The sequence below is a fragment of the Tinamus guttatus genome, unplaced genomic scaffold (genome assembly GCF_059628265.1).
Source record: "Tinamus guttatus ecotype Peru unplaced genomic scaffold, ASM5962826v1 Tinamus_guttatus_pri_ptg000240l, whole genome shotgun sequence".
NCBI classification, from domain to species: Eukaryota; Metazoa; Chordata; class Aves; order Tinamiformes; family Tinamidae; genus Tinamus; species Tinamus guttatus.
In genome coordinates, this window is record NW_028288774.1 from 1,104,681 (window position 1) to 1,131,492 (window position 26,812).

At 41.3% G+C, this 26,812-nt stretch overlaps 1 protein-coding gene across 1 annotated transcript in view; it reads right to left on the minus strand.

Annotated features, from left to right (window-relative positions):
- Positions 1-26,812, minus strand: part of EXT2 (exostosin glycosyltransferase 2) — a 67,502-nt gene that overhangs the window by 17,011 nt on the left and 23,679 nt on the right. The window contains exons 8-9 of the mRNA XM_088525713.1: positions 18,945-19,076; positions 10,155-10,344 (exon numbers count right to left, since the gene is read on the minus strand). Of these exons, the coding sequence (XP_088381839.1) occupies positions 10,155-10,344; positions 18,945-19,076 (322 nt within the window). The remainder of the gene's footprint in view (positions 1-10,154; positions 10,345-18,944; positions 19,077-26,812) is intronic.

Here is a 26,812-nt window from a genome sequence, read left to right on the forward strand (position 1 = left end):
AAAAGTCAGTTTTCCTTGAAGCTGTTTTGGAAAGAGGACAGGCATGCAAGCGCTGCCAAAAGAAAGGGGAATAAATACAGAGATATATATTTTATTCAGCTTCCTGCCCAACGGTTGTTCTTGTGGGACTGAAAAGAAGTGACAATATAAAATCTACCTTTATCAGGCGCCCGAGTGACCATGGCTGCTATTGTCCCCATTGTGGATGCTTTGCTTCAGTTCTAGTCCCCTCTTCACCCTCTAGCAGATGCCTACTCGGATGGCTCTGCACAGCGGCTCGCAGCCGCACACCAGGCTGGACCCCTGCTACTGCCCAGGGGCTGCAGTGGAAGTCACTGCCCAGCTGCAGCCAGAGACACGGGGCAAATCCCTGGGAGCACAACAAAAACGTACAGGAGGACAGGGAAAGTGAGAAGCCCCTAGGAATGAGAATTCACTCAGCAAAGCAGGCAAGGAAGGATGCTTTAAACTTCTAGTTCTTTGGGAAACCACCTGCTTGACAGCTTGCTGTGAGGATAGCCACTTACAAAAAAAGACTAAAAAAGGAAAAAAAGGAATGATAGGTGTACGAAAAATGAAAGTGTAATCTAATTATCATCTGCATGCAGCTCAGACATGAACAGATTCTTATAAAGTCGAGGATGAGCGAGTTGAGAGCTTGTGGGTAAGGATTAGAGGGCAGGCTAATGTGGGAGACACTGTGGTGGGTGTCTGCTACCGGCCACCTGACCAGGACGAGGAGGTTGATGAGGCCTTCTATAGGCAGCTGGATGTTGCCTCACGGTCACAGGCCCTGGTTCTCATGGGGGACTTCAACTACCCCGACATCAACTGGGAGGACAACACAGCCAGGCATAAGCAGTCCTGGAGGTTCCTGCAGAGCGTCAATAATAACTTTTTGATGCAGGTTGTGGAGGAGAGGACGAGGAGAGGTGGGCTACTGGACCTCGTGCTATCAAATAGGGAGGGCCTAGTAGGAGATGTTAAGGTGGGGGGTAGCCTCGGCTGCAGTGACCATGAGTTGGTGGAGTTCAGGATTCAACGAGGAGGAGGCAGGGCTGTAAGTAGCCTTGCGACGATGGACTTCAGGAGGGCCAACTTTAGCCTCTTCAGAGACCTCCTCGGTAGAATCCCATGGGCTAGTGCTCTAGAAGGCAGGGGGGCCCAAGAGAGCTGGTTAGTTTTCAAGCGGCACTTCCTCCACGTCCAGCAACAGTGCATCCCTGTGTGTAGGAAGGGAGGCAGAGGGGGCAGGCGACCTGCGTGGATGAGCCGGGAGCTTGTGGCAATGCTCAAGCGGAAGGCAGCGGTATACAGAATGTGGAAAAAAGGACAGGCCCCCTGGGAGAAATACAGGAACATAGTCAGGGAGTGCAGAGATGCGACAAGGAAAGCTAAGGCACGTCTGGAAGGCAAGCTGGCAAGGGACGTTAAAAATAACAAAAAAAAATTCTTCAAATACATTAACAGCAAAAGGAAGATCAGGGAGAACGTGGGTCCGCTGGAGGACGGGATGGGCACCTTGGTTACAAATAACACAGAAAAAGCAGAGTTGCTCAATGCCTTCTTCGCTTCGGTGTTTACCAAGGGCAGCCCTTTAGAGCCCCAGGCCCTAGAGGCAAGAGAAGAAGCGGGTGGAGAGGAAGACTTGCCCTGGGTAGAGGAAGATTGGGTCAGAGAGCACCTAAGGAACCTCGATACCCACAAATCCATGGGCCCTGATGGGATGCACCCCAGAGTGCTGCGGGAGCTGGCAGATGCCATAGCTAAGCCGCTCTCCATCATCTTTGAAAGATCCTGGAGAACGGGGGAGGTGCCGGAAGACTGGAAGAAGGCCAATGTCACGCCAGTCTTCAAAAAAGGCAAGAAGGAGGACCCAGGCAACTACAGGCCAGTCAGCCTCACCTCCGTCCCCGGAAAAGTGATGGAACGGCTCATACTGGCCGTTGTCTCCAGGCACATGGAGGACAAGAAGGTGCTCAAGAGTAGTCAGCATGGATTCACCAAGGGAAAATCTTGCCTGACTAACCTGATAGCCTTCTATGATGGAATGACCGGCTGGATAGACGAGGGGAGAGCGGTGGATGTCGTCTATCTCGACTTCACCAAGGCTTTTGACACCGTCCCTCACAACATCCTCCTGGGCAAGCTCCGGAAGTGTGGGATAGATGAGTGCACAGTGAGATGGATTAGGAACTGGCTGGATGGCAGGGCTCAGAGAGTGGTGATCAGCGGTGCAGAGTCTAGTTGGAGGCCTGTGGCTAGTGGGGTCCCCCAGGGGTCAGTCCTTGGTCCAGTCCTGTTCAATTTATTCATCAATGACCTGGATGAAGGCACAGAGTGCTCCCTCAGCAAGTTTGCTGATGATACCAAACTGGGAGGAGTAGCTGATACCCCAGAGGGCTGCACTGCCATCCAGAGGGACCTGGACAGACTGGACAACTGGGCGGTGAAAAACCTCATGCAATTCAACAAGGCCAAGTGCAAGGTCCTGCACCTGGGGAGGAATAACCCCAGACACCAGTACAGGCTGGGGACCGACCTTGTGGAGAGCAGCTCTGCAGAGAAAGACCTGGGTGTCATGGTGGACGACAAGTTGACCATGAGGCAGCAGTGTGCCCTCGTGGCCAAGAAGGCCAATGGGATCCTGGGCTGCATTAAGAAGAGCGTCTCCAGCAGGTCGAGGGAGGTGATCCTGCCCCTCTACTCAGCCCTGGTGAGGCCGCATCTGGAGTACTGTGTCCAGTTCTGGGCTCCACAGTACAAGAGGGATGTGGAGCTGCTGGAGAGAGTCCAGCGCAGGGCTACAAGGATGATCAGGGGCCTGGAACATCTGCCCTATGAGGAGAGGCTGAGGGAGCTGGGCCTGTTCAGCCTGGAGAAGAGAAGGCTGAGAGGGGATCTAATCAGTGTATATAAATACCTCAAGGGAGGGAGTGCAGAGGACGGTCATGGTCTCTTTTCAGTGGTGGCCACTGATAGGACTAGAGGAAATGGCCGGAAACTGAAACATCAAAAATTCCATAGGAACTTAAGGAAAAATTTCTTAACAGTGAGGGTGACAGAGCACTGGAACAGGCTGCCCAGAGAGGTTGTGGAGTCTCCTTCTCTGGAGATCTTCAAAACCCGCTTGGATGCAGTCCTGCGCCACGTGCTTTAGGTGTCCCTGCGTATGCAGGGGGGTTGGACTAGATGATCTCTAGAGGTCCCTTCCAACCCTAAGCATTCTATGATTCTATGATTCTATGATTCTAAAGTCACGTGACTTACTAAGATCTTGGAAATTCTCTCAAGGTCACCAAGTCTCAAAGAGGTACGTGCTGTAAAATATTTGTATTTTGAGAAACAAGCTACAAAGTTTCTGATCTGGATTTAAGGGAAAGATCAGAAAATACCAGCATTTTCAGAAAGTTTAAATAATACATGAGGGTACCATTTTGTGCTATGCACAATGAAAGAAAACATTAGATTATGCAATGCCCTAGGCTGATGTGATACTAAAATTTGCTCCACCTGTGAAGACAGAAGCACATGGGATATATAAAGGCACAATGTCAGCCTTTGTGGGCAGCTACTGTACTGATTACTTGAGCAAAAAAAGAGAAAAAAATACACACTATCACATAGCATTCTGGCTCCTTTCTGAGATGGAGGTGACTGTCAGAAAGTCTCACAATTCAAAGACCTTTTGGTCCCAACCCAGCCCTGCTACAAAGGTTCCAACAGAAAGACAGAGCCAATTAAAAAAGACCACAGCTACTGCAGAAACCAAAGTTTTAGAATCCACAGAAAGGTTAAAACTGTCCGTAATTACTTTGGAAGTCCATAAAAGAGGAGTATTTGTACTTTTTCTTTAAATACATACTAGGAATGAGGCTTAAAAATAGAGTTTGAGACGAAGTGTGTCACTTCTGCAATATCACACTCTGAATTATCAGCTATTGCTTGGAAAGGTAAGGTTCAGAGAAACCCGAGCACTAGTAAAGCACATTTAGGGAAAAAAACTCATTTCAGAATATTGGTTTATAACCAAGAAAGTATTTGTCCATCCCTATTTTACCTTACAGCAGAGCGGCTTTGCATAATTTAATGGAGTATGACAAAGATGAGACAAAAAGTAACAGACAAGGCAGACAAACTCTTAAAATCACTGAAGAACCTCTAAGCATACAAGAGTAAAAATGTGTGTTTGATTCTGCTAATTTAATGAGGGCTTTCTGTGATGAACCGAAATGTTAACAATCGGATCTCTGGAGCACAGAAAAATCCAGCTACACATCCAATCTGAAGGGTGGGTAACAAGCTCCTGCTCTTGCACGTCCTATTGAAAAGGCAACAGGAGAGCAGTGCTTGGACACCATGTACACTTGCTGTCTGGCTCAGGACACATTCCCGACACTTAGTGCTATTTGGGACCACTGATGCAAGACCTACCCACAGAGAAAGCCTTGTGGTCTTCTAAAAACAGGTATAGCATCTGTTAAACTGCCTGGGAAAGATCTGAGACATCAGCGGTTTCCAAACTTTTCCAAATGCAGCTTCCAATTCCAGTGGCTTGCAATCCCAAATAACCACATACACAACTGCATTTTGGGCCGTCCATAATCCCACCATAAATTCTGCAGCTCTGCATCAGACAGCAAATTTTTCAAGAATGATTTCAAGATGATTTCCACAAACTACAAGTCCAAACTCAGTGCTGATGTCACATGCTCCAAGAAAAAAGCGCCCTAACCACATTTCCATTTAAAACACCTAATTCTAAAAATTTAAAATAAAAAAAAATTAAAATAAAAATCTAAATTTAAAATAAAAGTTTAAAACAAAAAATAAAATGTAATATTAATAGATATTAATGAAGAATAGTAAAATATATCCTCTAAACATGCACTTCCCAATTAGAACTCCCAGTTGAATTACATGAAAGGCAGAGAAGAGAAGGAAGAGATGGGCATGAGACAAAGGCAATTTCATTACAATCTAAAGTACCTTTTGCCTTCCATCTCATCTCTACAGCCTTAAAATTTTTGTTAAGCCAAATTTAGAGAGCAACTTTATTAGAAAAATAACATGACAAAATGATCATTATGTAGACAATATTGTAATTTTCACATGAAAAGGAAAGATTTTGTAAAGTAATATAATTCATGGGAGACAGAAACAATCACCAATCAGTCCTTTATCTAATTAGGAAGTGGCATCAAGTACATTGTGAAGCAGACACGTTAATTCAAAACATAAGTAATATAAGTTCAACGAGATGTTCCTAGCAGGACCAGTCACTAAAGGCACACTATACAAAAAATGTGCCACAGGGGAGGAAAAAAAAAAAAAAAAGAAAAGAAAAAAAGGACAGCTCTTTCTTAAGTTAGAGCAATTCATAGCATATGCAGATTCATTGTCTCAGTGTTTTATATCAGTGCTATCCACTAGTACTGCCAAACTGAAATAGGGAGGATAACAATATCCATAAGCCCCAGAGTCTGCAGCTTATTATGAGTTTATCAGCAACTTAGCTCCAGGATATAACTGACACAACTGACTCAACTACACAGAAAATACACTCTTTAAAATACACCTTTGATTTTTACAAAACTGAACCTAAAAAAAAGGAGTCAAACTACCACACACTTGGCTTGTAGCTTGTTGCATATTTACAAATAGTAATGCATTTATAGCTCTCTCTTTACATAAATATATTTACATGGTAGATAAGATTGTGTAATTAAAAGTAACAGGAAATTTCTACCATAGACCATTTTCTTGAATTTCAGAACCTTTAATTAAGAATTTGAATAAAGACTTCTCGAATAAAGAATTCAATAGAAAAAAGCAAAAGTATTTGGCTGAACAGAGGGGGAAAAATCCTGTCCATGCAAATACTTCCAGGAGCAGACACTTGAACCGCAATGTTTATTTTAAAGGATGCAGAGTGAATTAAAAAAAAAAAGATTTTCTCTTATATTTCAAAACTTTTAACCATTTTTTTTATTAACACCAAACATGTAGTCATGACTGCTGACACTACTGTCGTATTCACAGTAGTGAACTTATCTACACTGTTCGGCTGAGTATATATGCAATACTCAGTGAAAAATACAGATCAGAAATAACAAGCCCTAAATCCAGAGAGCACCTAAAATCAGGAAAATGATTCTAAAATGTGCCATATTAAATTCGTCATCATCTATGACAGTTCCTCCCTATTGTTTCACATACAGGATCCAGTATTTTGACCATGATAAATACTCTGAAAACCTCTAGAAATCTGCACAAGGCTTCTGTGTTACTCACATACTCCTTTGCTGTGGCCGTTTTACCTTTAATCCTCAGACACGGGTAAGGCTCTGAGTTCAAAAGCAGGAGATTAGATCCTTGGTTTCCAAACACATCCAAAACAGCGTTCCCACTTTAGCACACTGACTCAGCAGTAACATCAAAATACACAATATAGCTTCCACCAGATATACCTATGTCTACATGTCTCTCTCAATTAGAAAGTATGGGAAGGAAGGGTGTTCAGCCAAGCCAAACCCAGACCAAAGCGCAAGATGTTCTACACAAAGGTATTATTATCAGTATATAAGCACTCATAAATAAATAAATAAATAAATGATTGATTGATTTTACTATTTGCATGTACTTGAACCCTTCCATTCCTAAGGACAATGGAAATATTGAATATTTATTTCTAATACATGTTGCTCTGATGACAATGTCAAGAGTATTCAGTGTCATTTTCAATTATACTATTCTAGTGTTGGTGAGAGAAAGCAAAGGGCAGCCACATGCCATATTTATATAGCACTACACCAGTTACCCTCAGAACACCCCAGTTCAAGCCTGGGTTTACTGTACATCATCACAAAGGAAAATACCTTTGATGTCCTTCCTCGGCCTTCCCACTTCCATATATAAAACAAAATAAAAACATGGAGGACTGTAATGACAAAAGGCAAGATTTTTTTCCATACAGAAATGTGTCCCTTATATGGAAATGACCAGGAAATAGGGCACTCGATGCTCTCGGAGGTTAAGCGCCTCAGCTTTACTATAACCAATTAAAAGAGAATAGCCATAAAAGTGCAGATACTACTGTAGGGTAATAAACCAGCCTTTATCAGTGACAGTGGTGCACATTACAGACTTCAAACTCATTCCTTGCCCTAATCCATCAGAAACTTCCTGGCTTTAACAGGCTATAAATGGCAGAAGCTTTGAAGTCCAAGGATTAGGCTCGCTAATAGACAGGCTGAACAAGAGCCCGGCTGAAGAGCCAAGTGGAAGGCCCTGCATGGATCTGAAATAAAGCAAATTAATTCAATCAAACTGATCTCTCTTTGGCCATGGCCCAAGAGATTACAGCGTTATAACAGCAATAAAGAAACAAGGAACATTAGAAACAAATAGTTATTTACTTCAACACAACACTCAGTCTAAAATAAGGGCAAAACTGCCTGAGCTCTCAACTGGTAACAAATCCTTTTTTTTTTTTTCTTTTTTTTGAGGTGGGTTAATTAGTACTATTCAAAGCAGATAGGAATCACCTGCTTTAATTTAAAAGAATTTCAAAATGCAAGATTAAAAAAAATATTCTCATAATTTATTTGCTTCCACTCTCCTTTACCTCAGGCTCACTCAAAGGAAAACCTGGAAGCAATTCACTGGGGTCAAATCTATCCACATACACTGGATACAGCAGAATTAATATAACATCATGCATGTTGAAAAACAAACAAACAAACAAAACAAACAACAACAAAACCTTCCTGCAAAAATTTTAGTATCATCAATCTATACACAACAATTCTCACTTCAAAAGACTGCAAAACATTTAATAAACCATTAAATTTGAGGCATTCAGCACAGCCATATTACAGAACATTGTGAAGTGAAAAACAAAGCTACTCCACTCTAAACTGCAGCAACTGGCCAACACGGGCAGCAAGCCAGGTCCATGGCAGTAATAGCTTGGCTCCTGAGAAGCTGGCAGAAGATCCTAAGTTGAAACAAGTGGTCAGGAATTAATTTTTACAATGCATCTTACTGCTATGCAGGACAGCCAATTTGCAGGGGCAGGAAAGCAGCAGCCAAAGCTTCTGGAAGAGAATTACAAAGCAAGAAACTCTAAAGACATGCCTCATTTGAAGAGAGATGAATTTACTCAGTGCTTTATCATCAGATTTATAATTCTTTAAACACTTATTCCAAGAAGGAGATACTTCTTTTCCCACAAATACACCACCTACATATTTAGAAAAGAATGCCCGAGTCACATACATCACACAAACTCATTCACCACTGTGCAGACAGTATTTAATCACAGATGTGTAAGATTTATTACTTGCCTGCAACAACGGTCAGGATTTGAGCCTAAGTGCCCACAACTGCAAGGAGCTCATGCCTCACAGCAGTAAGCACAAAGTGAAACGGGCACCCCAGGCCTTGCTGCCTCACACTGGAAACGAGCACCACAGGTCACCTCGAGCAGCTTCCCGTTGGACAGGGCAACGGCTCCTGGACCTCCAACCTGCTCCACAGGGAGCTGACGAAGGAGCTCCCCAAGCCCGGATCTACGCGTGCCGCTGGGGCAGGGGAGAAGCACGGTGGCAGAACGGGCTCACGATGCAGAGAGCCCAGGGCTGCCGAGTGCCACGCAGCCTGCGCTGGCACTGCACGGAGGGACGTGGAGCCACGCAGCATCATGGCGCGCGTTTGGAAAGGCAGCAGCTAACTGCAAGAGCGAGGTCCTGAAAGAGGGCTCAGCACATAAATGAGAGCATCTGCAGCATCATAGAATTGGGAAACAAGGCTATTTGGTGAGAGAGCAGAAGTGGTAGCATCTTGGGGCTTCTTGGGGCTTTTTGTCCTTGCTGTAAGGAGGCATAACAAGTGCAGGAGAATACCTGAGCTGAGAAGACCTCAGGGGAGGGCATGTGTTCAACCCCTCTGCTCCTGTCCAATTCAGGAGTTTTGACAGCAGCTGATTGACAATATTGGTGGAAGTGGAGCTGATCAACACGCCTATGGCAGTAACAGCCTAGAAAAATCACACTTCTGTGTGCAGACCACCGTGCAGAAAAGGCTGTAATGGTAGCTTTGCTATTTGAAATTACATCTGAACTAAAAAGATATTTGTTGAACAGAATGGCAGCACACCCTGCCAGCAAAGCACAGCCTTAAATATCACAAATTAAAAAGCAAAGTTTTACATCATTGAGCTCACAGCTGGGTCATTCACATCCTTCTGAAATCAAATTTTCTCTCAACAATCTACAAATTTCATTTATTTAGGAAACAGTCTGTGAAAGCGTCCTCATTTTTTTAAAATAACCATGAATTCAAAAGTCTATAATATCCGGCAGGCTTCAGCACACTCATTCATAAGGTATAAAACACAGAATCAGGTGTGCTGGCAACCGAAACACTTCCATACAGGCCCATATGTCATTCCTCCCCTTACCAGGTCAGCCTGAGCCGTTTTACAAGATATTCTGTTAGTCTGGGAACTTCTTTTCAGACACCTGAAATGTCCCAAAATTTCATTTCATCAGTCAGCATACATTTATTTTATATCTCCAAACATTCAAAACACCTTGCTGCTTTGAATCAAATTTGCTCTGGAAAACTTTCTAGCAGGATAATGTAGCAAGATAAGCATTCACTGGGATAAAAAGTGGTTAGAGAGTATTAAAACTAAGCATGGACAAATAAGATAAGTCTCTCCTTCCATAGAATGGTTAAGGTTGGAAAGGACCTCCAGAGATCATCTAGTCCAACCCCCCTGCACACGCAGGGTCACCTAGAGCACGTGGCACAGGACTGCGTCCAAGTGGACTTTGAAGATCTCCAGAAAGGGAGACTGCACAACCAAAATAAAGTTAACTAAAAAACAGCGCTTCTGTAACTACTGCATCAGTTGCCGTTAATTCAGAAACTGGCAGTAGCATCATGGGCTTGCTTTTCTTCGTTTTATATACTTCGGCGCTTCTCACTTCCGTTTCTGAAAGGCTGTCACCAAAAAATTCACATTTTTTATTTTGCAAGTAACAATAAAACAGCTTTTGAGAAGGAGAGAGGTCGCTTTGTGGCAGGTGCAGTTGACAGGCTACTCCCGGTTCCACCCTCCTCCACCGCCAGCCACGAGCTCCTACCTTCTGGGGGATTCTTGTTCTGGTTGTTCCAGACAACCAGCAGTTTGGACAGACTGGGCACTTTGGACACTTCAGTGATGACTCGGAAAAGGCTCTCCACGCGGTCGTAGGTCAGCACTATAGCTGTGAAACCTTGGGACTGCGGTGGGATCAGGGGAAGGAAGAGCGGGTTACTCACACTGCTCCATTTCTGTGGATGAAAACAGGAAAACGATTCAATCAAAGTGATTCATTGCATAGGGAGGAATTCACATAGTTCGAATCTGATTGTCAGAGCTGGAATGTGTTGGAACGGTGATTCACCAATCCTGGCACAAGTGTACTTCAACCATTCTGCAAATCCTTCCTTCCAGCTTCGTTCTGGAGTCTCTTTTTACTTTTGCTTAACCATACAGAAAGGGGCTTTAGGGAAGAAAAAGAAAAAAACTTATATGGAGGAGACAGACAGGTTTGAGGGGAAGGGGGAATTCACTCTGGTGATTTCTGAGCTGAGCTAGCATGGCTCCATTCACTAATCACTACTAGGATTTTTTTTTTTTTTTTTAATAATCTCAGTAAACAGACTTAATCAGCAGTACAATTTCAGAATGGAAAAGAGTTTAAAACAATAAAACCAAAGCAGCAAAAACACAGCCCTGACATAAAATAGGCACCCTACCGAAAAAGGTAAAAGCAGACACTAAAAGGAACCAAATTCCATAAAACTGGGTTTGTTCGTAAGAGGTGAAAAAAAAAAATCTCCTGAATTTTGTAATTCTTTATAAAGAGAGGCATGAGATGCAAAGACTGATTTCAGTGAGTTATTTACTCCTCCTGAATTTTAACCAGGGCATCCCTTTTAAGACTTTAAGGCTCAACTGGCAAGAGACAAGACAGGCGATTAAGTCAGCACTGACGGTGCCAGCCGCGTTTGGAAGAGGTGCTGGCCGGAGGGAGCAGCCGAGGGCGCCGGGAGGGAGGAGTGACAGGGCCGGAGCGGGGCCACGGGAGGACGGACCGGCCGGCCCGGAGCGGCACCGCGGGAGGACGGACCGGCCGGCCCGGAGCGGGGCCACGGGAGGACGGACCGGCCGGCCCGGAGCGGCACCGCGGGAGGACGGACCGGCCGGCCCGAGCGGGCACCGCTGAGAGGAGGACGCGGCTGGAGCGGGCGCCGCGGCCTCGACTTCCCCGCTCGGGCTTTCGTTCCCAGCGCCGTGCCCTGGCAGCACTGAGCTGCAAAGGGAAAAGCAAGACCTTTGGGGAAGAGGTGAAAAGGGGAGCTGGGAAAGCAGAAACGGATGCTTGTTTTTGCTGGGAAATCTTGAATCCTAGCCCATAAAAAAAAAAAAAAACTAGAAACACTCTTATTAGGTTAGTAACTGCAAACAGTTTCCAGAATACTGGGAGGATCTTCAGCCAAACTCATACTGCAAGTCTGCTTGCATCAGGAGGAACCTAAATTTTAAAGTTATCAGCTCATATTTGCAGGAAATAAATTTTGCATTTTTAAATTTCCTTGTTTAGTCTTTGGGTTATTTTTCCTTATGCACCTAACATCCATCTTCCTCATTTGTAACTGAGGCCTCTAACTAAAGTATCCCTCATAACCGCAGGGACAAGGGGAATATAGAACCTATTATACTTAAAAGAGCTCATAACATTTTGTCCGTTTTAGCATACGAGAAGAAGTTATGATGTGAATAGGATTTCCTTAAGCACACAGTCCTATCCACGATGGCCTAGGGATATGTTCCAGGCAAGGATTTGTCAAGAGAAGTAATGACCTGTATTAGCATTATTGATATAGCTTGAAAAGAAAAAACAATAAAGGAAAAAAGAAAGGAAAAAGAAAAAGGAAAAAAAAAGATTAGTTTTCATACATACATCTCCTTTTCCAGGTCTTATGCAAACAGCAATCGATATCATCTGCACCTAAGGCTCCTAGTGGAAGGCATGAAATTCTAATTTTTCCCTCAACAGGAATAGTATGATATTATATAAACAGTAATAGCACAAAATGATTCATGAAAGGGACATGGTAACTTGTGATAGCAGAGGACTACACCAATAATTCAAAAAATACATATCAATTACTTTAGAAACTGGTAATGTGCAGAGGCAGATCATCTCTAATTTTAGAAGATCTTATAATCTAAAAGTTTTTACAAGTATTTCTAATAATTTTATGAGACAGACAATCCTTTGATGTTACTCCAGCTCCAGTAATTTCTGTATCAAATCATAATCTAAATGTTACCAGAGCACAATCCATCTTATTAACACTTTACAGACTCATTTCCACACACTCCCTTTCCTCAAGGCTCTATTCCCCAAAGGATCCTTGCAACATTAAGTTTCTTAAACAACATTAAAAAACCTCTTTTCATTAATACTTCTTGGAGAGTGCCAAGAAACTCTTATGTTTCTGTCCTACAAGAAGAAATAACTGGTAGAGTAATCTTATGGACAATATTCTTTTTATTACATACAGACCAGCACTACCATCTAAATGAACTACTCCCAGGTGCAATTTGTTTTTTTTCTGGCTACAACACATCCTAAGAAATTATTTGCTGTAACATCCCAGGAAAAGCATTCTTCTCCTTCTATCATCTACGACTTCTCAGGCACTTACAAAAAAAACAAAGTATGTGAGGAAGTACATGCATCCGCACATATAAAAATGATGACGCTTTCTCTGAAAAGCTTAAGTTTTATGTACGACATGACTTAATTTCCAATTTTTACTTTCATAAAACATGGAAATTCTCCCCTACCACTTATAACTTTGGAAAATTTGACAACTCCTCGGATGTTTTTGCCCACACCTACTAACAGGGGGTGATAGTGGGAAAAGCCCGCAGATTCTAATGGATGAGAAAACCAAGCCTCTTATTTGAGAACAATATTTCAGAAAGGCAATTAAGCATCTCTGAAGTGCCATTAAGAGCCAACCCCCTGCTGCCTGCCTGAAGAGTGTGTCTACAGTCTGAGACCTATTGACCCCACTTTCTGCAGGAAATCAGGCAAATTCAAGCTTCCATAATTTACGCAAGTCTTCCCGACTTCTGCTGGGGAAAAGCATACCATACAGAGACAATCAATTCAATGGTAACCTAATTAAATCTCCATCACGGCAGCAAAGTGCGAAATGGATGACCCAGGGATGGGTTCTCCCAGTCACTGCTCAAGAAACCAAGACGTGAAGGAAGATTTGCTCCAGTCCCATCTTTATTGACGCTTACGATGGGTTTCCACAGCAGCTTTCACTCACGGAAAAAGGAGAAAGAGGCGAGAGCAGACTGATCATCTATCACTCTTCTGTGACAGAGTGCCGAGCTTCAGCTATGGATAAAACAATCCTTCACTCTTGCCCTCCCAGCTGATATCATTACAGGAGTCCGAATAATTAATCTAAAATTGATAGGGTGTTTACTGCGAATCATTTTTATGGGCAAAAAAGGATCAAGTTTCAAATGGCAGCTTTCCGAGAGCAATCGCACGCCGCTTCATCTTGCCGCCTCAGTTGCTCGACGGCTCTTCTGCAGCCCCATGAAAAGCTGAAGCAGCGGGACCGGGAACGGCAGCGAGGGCTGGAGACAGCCAGGAGCAGGAAAGAAGGGAGAACGCTCGGAACAGATACACGCACAGGGAAGATGTGCATTACGGCAGCTACCCCTACACATGCTTTCCACAAGTGTGCCTATACATGCATGCATTGCTGCACAACGTTAGTAGTAAGGTATTATCCTTCACTATTGACACATTAGCTATCCCTCTCCCTGCTGGTCATTAAATCCAGCTTGGTTCTGTTCTAGGAGAAGTTAATGCATTAAGGTCAAGATATCAAGGGAGCTGAATCCTTGATATGCGAGATGCCGAAGGCTGGGCTTGATGGGGAGCCTTCAGGTTAAATTAACAGAGCATGTTTAAACGCACCACTCCGAGCAGGATGCAAAGTGAAGGAGACAGAGGTTCCCAGATGTCGATCGACACAACAGGACTTAGAAGCAGCCAATCATTACAAACACTACAGAGCCTCCAACGCATTGACAAAATACCAGACATAACTGAAACTGGGTTCTACTCTGAAACTTACTATTAGAGCGAACGCTGAGACCGTATAGAGAGCTAAAGAGAGTCACAGCAGACACCAGGGACGTCTGCTCCACAGAACGATCACTGGGAACACAAGGCTGGAAGAAGCTGCTCCACATTATAGAAGAGAGTCAAGAACTGCCCAGCTATCATTTAGTGGCAAAACATGGCCACAGCATTTTAAAAGAATAAAACGCCACTGTTCCTGTGAACAAGACAGTGGCTTTTCCTTCCTGTGTACTTAAAACAACCAGACTTAGTGCTTGTTACAATCAACATATTAGTGAAACCACACAGTTTGGATGAGAACAACTCACTGTCATTTAAAAGCGCAGAGGTGAGGAGTAGAGCGCATCGAACCGTACAGGAGCTAAGCAGTTCTCCCATATACCCGAGCAAAGCAAATATATACCCCTTACTTCTGTGGGTATGGCTTGTTCAGCTGGGTTATTCTGAATATCAAATTTTAACCTCAATGTGGTTCCAATTATGAATTACCAGACCAAAAAAGCCTTGATTTATTCTATTTTGCTCCAATTATTCGTGATATGTTTCTACTGAATGCTTTGAGAAAGCATTTCATCATGCTTCCCATCCTCAAGTGGTCAAAGGGCAAAACCAAAGGAATTAACCCTCTCTGCTTCTCCAGAGCCAACCACAGGGCTGACACACTGTAGAACTACACACAATTCAGTGGGAGACTTTCCAAGCTGGACGTGATCTTCACCCACAAAAAACCTCATTCTCCGGCTTTGAGCAGTGGCAACATTTCACACTTTTGATGACATTTATAAACACCCTCAGAAACGTGTCAGCTATGAGGCACACAGGAGTTCCTACCTATTTCACTCCAAGAGCAGAAATCTGATACTGTTCTGAATCATGAATTTTGATAGCCAAAATATATTACATAACTACAGCACTAAATCATTCAGCATCTTTTTTTGTTTAGCCTGTTAAACCTAATCAAGTGTCTGAACCCTTCTAACTTACAATCTATTGGCTGAACACATTTATTGAAATAAAAACTCAGGTTGAGCTCTTCCATTCATTATTTCAATAATGTATCCAAGGATAGGTTTGCAGTTATTGAGAACAGAGTTCATATTTACCATTTCCATAATATTCACAGTATTTGGAAACCCTGTGTTAACTTCTTTTACATTTAGTTGTAACAGCTTATAACAATCTTCAAACACTGCGAAAGAACTAGGAAAAGGATTTTTTTTTTTCTGGTCTAGAAATAGCACCTCCTGCTTCCCAAAAAAACCTCAGTGATTTTCTGCCATGCTGGGGCATAATCTGAGTTAGGAAAATGAAGTTCAACATGCCATTCATGCTCCCAAATCCAGAAAAAAACTGACAGTATTGAAAAGATGACTTTGGGAATACAAACTACCAGCTAACAACTGCCATTACTTAAAATAAAGCTGCAGTTACCAAGCCACAAGAGGCACCAGGTAGTGAAATAAGAAAGACAAGGACAGCAAGGAAGATAGCACCACCTTTGTCCAGCAAAACTTCACAGTTTATTTGGGTGCATCTCAGAACTAACTTTGCTAAGATTAAAAACTTGCATCTCACTTGCACGTTTGTGTGTCTACATCTGAACTAGTCTAAAGAAGAAGTAAAAAGTTTTTAGAGAAAATAAAACCCAATAGTATTAAATGACTATGTGCAGGTTTAACAGCTAAAATTTCATTAAAGTAGAACTTGAACTCCAAGTTCTGACTTTGTGAACCAAATCCAGAAGTTTGTTTTCATGTCTCAAAGAATATCGTATATGCTGAACTGTGCATGAGATACCAGATATATAATATAGGATAAATCTTTGGGCAGACTAATTAAGAAATTAACAATTAAATCTTGTTTCACAAAGAAAAAGAATATTTTATAGCTGAATATCTACAAATGATATATACAATTTGTCATAATATCAATACCGCAAGAGCATACTGAAAACCAAACAAAGCATATGTGTCATCTAACATGGCAAATAAAGAAAAAATATACCCATCTTATTCAACCCATCATAAAAGGAAGCTGGCAATGTCAGCAGCTGCAAAGGCTATATAGAGATCTAATACTTTATGTTTGTGTGTATTATGCATATATTACTATACACAGGGACCTGAGCTTTTAGGGAAGAGTCTTGAACGGATTTGAACAAATCTCTGACTAACTGCAGTAAGTCATCTGCCTTATAACAGTGATCACATCCTGTGCATTTTCTGTTAATCTACTTACAGCTTCCACTTACTTTCTCTGCCACTCTGCGGCTCTACCTAAACTGCAAAATGGGATCGTGAGTGTACAGAAGAGCAGAACATTTAACATTTACTAAACACAACGTCACGAGGAGCAAAGAGGAATGACAAGCTCTGGGGGTACAGTTCTGCCAGGACATTTCACTGTAGTATGAATGTTAACTTACAGGTGCTTCACTCACAACCTGGCCCTGAGGCAAGCCCTAAGTAATTTTCTGTAAACATTTCAGCTTTGGAGTTTATTTAGAGAAAAATACGGCAATTTGCCTGTAAATGAGGACCATATCCAAGCCATCCTTAGTTATTTTGCCTTATTGGACTTACCATCTTCTGTTCCCCTGCATGTGCATGTATCTGCTCTCCATCTATAATTTCTGATCCAGGCTAACTGGAAGCTGCAGCAGTGCCAGGCCTGCACGCCAGGCTGCAGCTCAGATGAGACACACACTCTGGCTGAAGTGGAACGTTACTCTCACTGAAAAGCACAGACCAACTATGGAATTCTGACAATGGAATAGTGCAATTATTTAAAAAACATATATTTTTAAGAACTTAGTGACTTACTAAATTTATTAGCTGATACTGTATATCACCACCTTCTAAACTGCCTGAAGTTAGGCATTCAGAAGAATACGTCGCCCAACAGACTATAGCTATAATGTGCTCTCGTCTTAAAGAGATAAAACATATTCAAAGTGAAAAAAAAAATCCTAACAACACCCACAGATAAATTGCAGAGGCTCCAGTTATGCTTCTAATGAAAGAACAAGGGTCATAACCCAACAGCCTCAGCTGGTTAAGAAAAATAAGAGAGTCTGACGCAAGGAAATTTTTATACGTGCTCAGAGTAGCTATCAAAATGCACCGTTATGGACATCATAGGACCGAGCACTTCTGTTTTACAAGTTTAATCGCTCTTGAACAATTCCCAATCTGAATTCTATTTTCTTTCAGTGACCCTCTGAGAAAGGGTCACAAGCACTCTGTGTTGCTGGCTAATACAGAGCTTACACAGCCCATAAAGGAACTTTTTATGACATTTCTGTTCCATACTGAAGCAAAAAGTGAATTCATGCACATATTAAGCAATGTTCACAGACTAGGATAAACATCAAATTCTTTCAACTGAGACATAAAACCACCAAGGCACTGACCATTTGTGGCATGAGAGAGTCATGATATGAGGTGTTAACTCCAATGTCCTGGACATATTCCAGCCTGGCTAATTGCAGTCAGCCTTCTAACTTTTCTCTCCAAATGCACACTGATACAATATGCTTGTTTATTCCTAACACTGCCCTGGCACAGTATTGCTCTTATGTGTTTGTCCACAGTTTCAGAGTGCTGTTCTATATGTTGCCGTGTCTATGCTAATAAACCTTCTGCTTAAAAACCTTTGGGTTGAAAGACTTATATAAATATTTTTTCCAAGTATATGTTAAAAACAGACGAATAAAAAAAAATAGAGGCCTAGTTGTTGCTCAAAGTAAAAATAACTTGCAGAGAAATGGATGGATGGATATTTTTGCTTGCATAATCCAAGGGTGTAAGGATGTTCTGAACCCCTTCTCATAGTGTAACTACTTTTTTGCAGCTTAATTCATTGAGTAATATTGACAAGTGTTATATTCACTCTCTAGTCAATGACAACAGTGGATTAAGCAACACAAAATCCTTTCTGAAGCACCGCAATGAGCTACTATCTCTTCGACAGCCACTGTTCCCTCTCTATCAATGCAAACAGTTTAAAGCACAACACTCCTGAGCTTCCAGCGAAACCCTTCCTATGTCATCATAGGGTGAGACAATTAACAAGCTTGGTTTCATTAGTTAAGAAAAACTATTTTTTATATTTTGACACAGAAAAAAAAATAATTAGTTATGAGAAAAAAATATCTGCAGGCTATACTAGAAATTAGAGCCAGGTGAGGTGCAGGTTAATCAGCACTCCAGTGTTTCTTCTTGATCGAGCTCGGTTCAACCAGTGAAACACACTATTTCAAGGAAGAGAAAAAAAAAAGCCACACTCCAGAAAAATATGATAATCAGATTAGGAATTTCTGCAGGATTATATGAAGGAGCTTTACAGTTTAACATCTTCAGTATTTCCATTGCAGTTATTCATTTTTAAGAGCATTAAATTCACATTGAATTCAATAGAAACAATCAAGTGGAGCGCGTGCGTATGTGTATGCATGCATGCAAAATAAAGAAATAAACACTTAAATAAGCAATTTGAAAAGTGCAATAGCAAACATGAAAAGTTTGCATTTCACAGGCAGGACATAAACGAACTACTAGTGATTTTGCCAGTCGTCATAAAATATATTAACTTCATCTGTTCACAACACCAACACACAATTATTACCAAGTTTCATAGTGCATACCTCTTATATAAAGAAAAGAAAACAATTTGTTTTATGAGTGAATCAAACTAGCTTACCACAGCTGGGGGATCATTCCATTCTTCATAAGAAATGGCAGCATATGGGTAAATTCTATCATTGATAATCTGAAGAGTAGCAAGAGCAATTGCTTTCATTGATCGAAAATATGCTTCCCAGAACCATCTTGCCTGTAAAGAGGAAAAAAAAATAACTTTCATACTCCAATTTTAGTTTGCCATACACAATCTGTTTAATGTAGCCTACCACACAGGTGGAAATGAAATTAGGAGGTATGCTTATTGTAACTAGGATGTTTCCGTAGAGCCTGGAGACTTCAAATTCCACCCCTCCAAAAAAAACCCACCTTGCAGACAGTAAAAGGCAGAAGCAGCATTACTTTTGCAAGTGATTAAGCACAATGAGAATCCAGGTAAATACTTGAAGGAAACAGCTTCTTTCATGCTTGTAATACCAGTTTTTCTCCTCAAAATTCCCAAAGCAGTTTAACCAGAGGGCACAAGTATTTCCTGTTCTACTGAGTTTTTCCAAGGCAAGTGAATCCAAAGGCAGCCAAATAAAGGCATTGAGCCAAAAAGGAGCACCTTTTCATGGCAGTATTAGAAATAGCTAATCACCTAGGGAATCATAGTACTCCTGAACTCAACTTAGAAAATGCTATTTCAGTATTCCACAAACCAAGAAATATTTCTACAAGGAAATATTAACATTTTTACATAAAAGGATACATATAGACCACTATTAGAATTATTATTCTGGGTTAGTTTACAGCGTGGTAAGCATAGAACTGCGCGCGGAAGCAAAGCACACGATCTCCTTCCACACACACACACTGACTTTCATAGGTGAGTAATTTCCAAGCTAAGGCCCAGTAAGTTAAGGTGCATCCTGTTTCAGTTTCTACGTAAAACGGGGTTTTAGAAATGAAAATGCTAACAGATCTGGTTCTGCATAGAGACTTACACTAACTTTTTTAAAGCATACAACCATCAAACAATCCTGTAGGACCACATCCAACCCAGAAGTTAATATCCTTTGCCAAAAAAATATAGTTCAGGTCTTTTGGCCCAGAGATATGAAATTTCTCAGCTTATTTTTTTTCTTCAGTAAAGCTCCAGTGCCTTGAAGAGTTCAGAAGGTTACTTCATCTACAAGCTCTCTAACATTCAGCATCAGCTGCAAGAGTATGCACTAGTATCTGGGCAGTAGATGAGTTAAAAACAAAAGGTATTTTTAGATAATTGGGATCTTAAAGAGGTTTCACAACCAGAATAAAACACAATACACAAAGTGGGACTAATGTTATTTTATTCTTTCTGTTGCATTTTAAAACAGCAAAAAGTTCCCTAGAATAACCAGTTTTATTCATGTCCATGAGAATATTACGTATTATTCAGAATATTCATAAATACTAAGTTACTGGAGAAATACAAAGGTTTTGGAGTTATAGAGGTCATGATGAATTGATATTTCCTCTTGCTTAGCTGTAATGATGAGCGGCAAGGGTGCCTCACCCTGCAGGTAACTACTTTTTAGGATAAAGATCCCGACACACACACATTTTGTCAAGTACTACAGCATTCTGCTAAAGAACAAGGTAGAGCGTTCAGGAGATAGATGAGTATGTCCAAAATGTAGAGTCCTTTGGAGCTTTACAGCCAAAGAAATGGCAAGGCCATCTGACTCTCGAACTGAATAACTTATCTCACTGTATTTCTTTCCCTCAGTTGAATTTAACAGACCAAAAGATTATTAGTAAGAACTTTGGACAAAATTAATGTTATGCTCAACCATAAAAGCAGCAGAATTATAAAAACAAATAAGAATAATAATAAACAATGTCCAGCTTCCTAAAAAAAAAAAAGCACAAAATCCTAAGATACCTTCCCAAAATACCACAAAAAGACTAAATAAAGCAAACACATTCTAAGTGAAGATATAAGCATTCCTTTCTCCTCTCCCAATTCTGCAGAAACATGTAATATTGGAAACCAAGTAGCAGGTGACCTAAAAAAGCAGAAGTAGATCAAGAATTACCATTGACCAGAACAGAGAATTAAGTGCTCTCTGTTTAGGCATCCTTATTAAATAGAAGCAGAAATTTAGATTTCAAATTCCCTCCTCATGTTACCTAACAGTTTGAGTAAACGTCTGCTATTAGGAGGAGACTAGCCTGAAAGACATATACATTACACATTAAGTTGTACAGGACCATGTATTTCATTGTCACTAAACTGACCACTAATACTGCAACGTCTATGATTATCTGGCTTTGCAATAACCAACTCCCCTCTCCTCCCTTCGCGATTCCGGAATGGATCCGAGCCAGCCTCTCTCTGCTGAAGAAACGTTTGCCACATCAGGCAAGATTACACCTTTATACCTGAAGCAAAGCTGGAGAGGAAGGCAGAGGGAATTTACTTTTTATAGACTAATATTTATATAATTAATGTTTTGTAAAGAGCTAGAATATGTTCCCACAGTTGGTTGTAACTTTCTGGAGCTGTGTTTCTTTAACACAGAACTCAAAACCTTCTAAGGGGATTCCAAGTCTCCAAACAGATGTTTCAAGGTCTCATTACTTCCTCCCCACCTTGTTTGCTTTTATAAAGCAGAACCGATTAGCATGACTTGCTAGTTTCTGCTACTCAGCATGCTAAGCATGCTAAGTTACTAAACATTTGGGGACTTTTCCATTAGGAAGATGTGTGCCTATTCCTTTTTTTTTTTTTTTTTCCCCAGTTCGGAGCTTTCTACTTCAATGAATCCATTTTCCCTATCCACAAAAGCAGGAGAGTAACAGTTACGTACAGGAGAGTGACTTCACCACACTGGGTAGTGTTTCTCAGGTACTGTGAATCAGGGCTGTCTGCTTCAGCCTTCCACTTCCCTGCTGAGGCTGTCTTTCAATCGGAGACTCTTCTCTCTCCAAGAGGTGAGCTCCTGAAGCCACAGCTGCAAAGACGGGAATGGTAGGAAATATTTCTAGAAAGTCTTTTTCTTTCAGCTCCTGCACTCTCAGATTGGCTATGGATGCCTACCAATTTCTATTAAAGCTAAAGTTGCTTAATGTGACATAGAGGTGTTAACATGCACACTTAGGAGGGACATAAACAGCATTTTTAAGAAGTGCCTAGAAGCTTGTTTTAATTTTCTTTCTCAGACTGTGGATGGCACGGAAGGTCTTAGTCTCCTTCAAGCAAGCAAGTAAAGGCCCAAACCAACAGCTCACCTCCACTTTTTTTTTTTTTTTTTTTTTTTTTTTAAACCAGTTTTAGGATTTTGCTCAGGTGGCCTCCAAAGCTGCTGAGCTGGTGCCGCTCAGCCCGCACTGGCACAGGCAGGAGCTTGGGACAAAGGCATTAGCAGCTCCTTTCAGAAGAGACAACAGAGAGCAGTTTGCAGCAAGAGGGTAGCCTACTTGCAGAAAGTAACATTTATTTAGGTAAGGTGTTATTTTCCTTAGAAATAAACACACTTGGGGGCCTAGCATCTCTTTATAAGCTCTTTACAAGCCAGCATAGGATTAGGTTACAGAGCCTATTCATATAATGTTTATAAGTTCTAGTGTTAATGCCACTAATGGCGCTTCAGTGTAGAGTGCAAGGCAGATCTATGTAAATCTTTTGATTAGTTTGTGAAAGAAAAACACTGGGCATGAGGCAAGGAAAGGAATACTTTCTGTAACATTTAGATCAAGGGCAAAAGTATTCAATGAAGGAAACTTTCTAGCCCCCTGCCCTTTCACAGCCCATGACTTGGTTGTAGTTGATAAAGTTAGCAAAGGGGAAAAAACAAGATTTTCAAAAAAAGTAGCCGTAAAAGTTAACTGCCCATAAACCACCAGTTCTCTCAGCTTCTAGGTCGGGCACCAGGATGCTCTAAGATTTTGCCCCACTGCAGGAGTTCTATGTTTCCAAATGCCTTGAAAATGTTTATGGGACCTTGAAATACTACCACTTTCACACTGCCTACGGTGACACGGTACTGGCCTGGAAACTGCATGATTTTAACTCTGGTTTTGCTTTTTACTCACAGGTAAGTGTCTGACATTCACTTACTCTCTTGATTCTAGCCAATCTCTCAGCAGTGCACATAACATTTACCTCACTCTGCAGCACTGCAAGGCTAACTTACCATTGTAAATTTAGGGGTGAACAAACCCACAGAACATAACTTTGTCCTTTCTAATTATTTGTGAAAAGAAACCCTAAACTCATAAAACTCATGTTTAGCCACCCAATACTACCAGGGCAACTGACTGCAGCAATCTTCTGCTAACATGTGTACCCTCAGGAGAAACATAAAGGATATTACAGGAAGTATCTACAGCTCTGAGCTCTAGCCAACAAGCTTGACCATTAACCTTCAGGCTCTGAAGTTACACATGACACTATATTATAATCAAATGCCTTTTAAGTGACCAAGACCTAACAAGCTATTCCCCTCAAGTAAGCTATTCTAATTGTTCACGTGCTCCCCTTAGCCCCTCTCCATTGAGTGGTAAGATTAATTAGGCAACTGAGGTTCAAGATAGACTGAATTATCATATATTTGCCACAAGGTAAAAATGCACATGAATATAGCCATATATCAATCAGCCATATATCAATCAGATAGCAAGCCCTAGCTTTCAAGGCCCTTTAGCACAAAGATCATAAAGATCAGAAGTTCCTCTTCTGGAGGAATAAGCACCTTATACAATGCTTCCTGGGACAAACATTGTGCTCATATTGAGGACCTCATAACCCTAAATTCCCATCTATTTCTGCCTTGGAATCGCAAGTCGCCAATCCTGCTTTCTGGACCATCTCCCTGCTCCAACAACTCCCTTGATGATCCCATGCATCACTCTCACTGTGCAGTTTCTTGGCAAGGATGATACCAGCTGCATCAGCTAAAACCAGTGCCATCCTTGCTTCTACAGACAGGCTTACACAGAAGCTCTCAGAAGACACTGTACAATTAAATGGTCACTTGGTTCTATAAAGTGATAATGATTTGGGATTTTAAAAAGTGCTTATTTGGTTTAGGACACTTAGGAGTAGCATCATACCACCCAACTCTACGTGCCTAAAGCTGTCTGGCTTGATCTTCTCTCTGTAACCACCATAAAGCAATGTAAATTCTGCACACACACATAGTACTTGGCCTGACAATGAAAAGCTTCCTAAAGTATTTTCATGATTTCTGTAAGATTAAACTAAGAGCACCTTTCAAATTTCAGCTAAGTTGGCTATTTGGCAACAAAGACCTTTCCACAAAAAAGCAGTAGCCACTGTCATTGTATAAAAAGTGTTCAGAATATCGACATGCTTTTTTAAGGCTAACAAGGGCCAGGGGAGGAAATACAACTACATGTTTTTTGTTGTCCGATCATTTCAGATAAAGACTAATGCATAGTTTGGCACTGGGTTCTCCGAAAGCTCAAACTAGAAAGTACTCCAGAAGGGAAAAAGAGGAACAAGTAGTAGAAAAATGCAGGTCACACAGAATTGTTTCTAATTAAACTGACATTTACTTCTAATAGAACATAACAATGCTCTTTTAATATTATTTTGGAATAGTCATTCCATCTGTCATTTAACTCTGTCTTCCTAGATATGCATGTTGCTCAAGTAATGCCCCCCCAAATACTCAATCCATCTATATATCCTCATTTAATCAATATGAGAGGCCTACAGAGGAAAATTCCTTTACCAAAGGACGTTTTTCCAGGCTGAGCAAAATGGAAAAAAAAAAAAAAAAAAAAAAGACAAGCACACAGTAATCTATATCATTAAATTCCTATGTTTTATCTATCCTGATTATGTCACAAATGCATTCATGTCTTATTCATGAGGTGTTGGCACAGAAAGTACTTTGGATAATCCACAGTCTCTCAATCTTGCCAAATTTGATCCAAAAAAACCATCTATCCCATCCTATTACTCAACATACTTAGGTGAAGACCACAGACATTCTGAACAATTTCAGAAAGAGATTCAAGATAGACATTTTGTTACACTGTTTTTTATTGTAATTCAATTTCTCAAAAGCAAAATGCCAGGTGGGTTTAACATCCTGAGTAACTTCAGTGAAACAAGCATATCTACCTTCTTCAGATACACAACAAGTGGAAACGAAATCTTTCCATTACTCAAATTTCTTTCTTTTTCCTCTTTGAAAATGTCAATTCATAAGGGACCCAGAGGTCAGAGTTCAAAAAGCTAATCTTACTCTCCAGATACCAGTCGCTTGGGAGCAGACTTGTTTCTACTGTCTCTGAGTTTTATTGCTGTAAACTGCTAGACAAATGCTGACTCACAAGAGCTAAAAGAAGGTGGTAGTGAAAGCTCAGCTATTAAGCTTAACGTTCTTGCATAATGTTCTTGCACTGCAGTCTTCCTCACAGTGCACCTCCTTGGTGCTTTGAAAAGAATGACAGCAATCCATATGTACAGTACTACACACACATATATACATATATGAAAACTATTTCTTAAAGCAAGCATACCTGTTAAAGTTGTAAGTCTTACATTCAAAGTCTTGCTTCCATACTTCCAGATAATTTGGGGGTTCCTTTTTAAGATTTTCATCTTCTGTCCTGAACTGAAGAAAAGACTTGCTCTGCCTAAAATCTGCCTGCAACCATATAACAATAAAAGGACTATTTCTTGAACAGAAAAATAGTTCTCATTGTCTCTCATAAAACACTAACATTTTCTTGCCTAGATTTTGATCCAAGAATAAAAAGTCCAGATTATCTTGATCCCTCCAATACTTATTTTCATTGTTTCTGGTCTTGGGGATATTAACTTTGTTTCAAAAATAGCAAAAAGGACACTGGACTCAAACAGATAAAAATACCACTTAACACTGGTATTCTCCCTTCAAAGATTTCTCCAGGCCCAACTTGTTTCTGTGAATAATGAACTGCTCAATTTTGCAGCTCTGTTACAAAAAGCAAAAGTTACACTACTCACAACTCAGGAAACCTGACTTATTGCCCTGACACCGTATAAATTCATGGCAAAAATTCACTTCAGTTATGCAGCCAACAAAGGGATAACAAAACTGTGAGCAGAAAGAAACCCTGAGGCTGGGAATATTGTTCCAAAGCGCAGAGACAAAGCCAGCAAAGCAAGAAACAAGACAAGAAAAAGTTCTAAGTTTGAAATGCACTTAGCTTTACAACTGTAATGTAAAAATGGCCTCCATTTCCCAAGTACCCTTGCACAGAGCTTTCAAGTCCATCTTGCTGTGTGACCTGTGTTGACATCAGGGAGATAACACAGCTGTAAAACAGCAATACAAATTCTACTATTTCCCAGATAACATCTACATAATCATTACTGGTAACACAGGGACACAAATATTAGCACTTTTCTTCCTCCAGTTTTCAGGGGTTTGTGAGGCTCTCCAATTGCTCCAATCCCATCGGGCAGTGGCTCAGGCACAAGAGCGCTCCGCATCTACCTTTGACAGCAACTGTCCTTTGCACACTCCCTGCCAGCCACACAAAGCCAAGCTTACTGCTCTTGCTGCTTCAAGAGTGGTCCAGAGAAGTGGGTGTAGCTGTAGGAAATGTTCGACTACAATATGGCCTAAGTTGAGGGGGGAAGGGGAGTTTTTAGCCACATTTCTTGACAAATGATGGACAGCTCCTGAAACAGAAAGCAATAGGTTTCAGGTCTCGGGGGTATTGCCTTCAAATATGTCTGTGTTCTCAGGGTAGATCAGTTTTCCCCGCTGCAGGCATCCTGCTGAGAGGTGAGGTCCCAAGCAAAACAGAGGAATCGGACTGCGAGCCTTTGAGGTGGCAGGAGCCAAGGGGGGTTCAAAGGCAAGGCTGGCCGGTGGGCAGCGCCTCTGAGCACTGCAGAGGTTAGAGGTTAGTAAAGCAGGAGCCACTGGCCAATAAAAC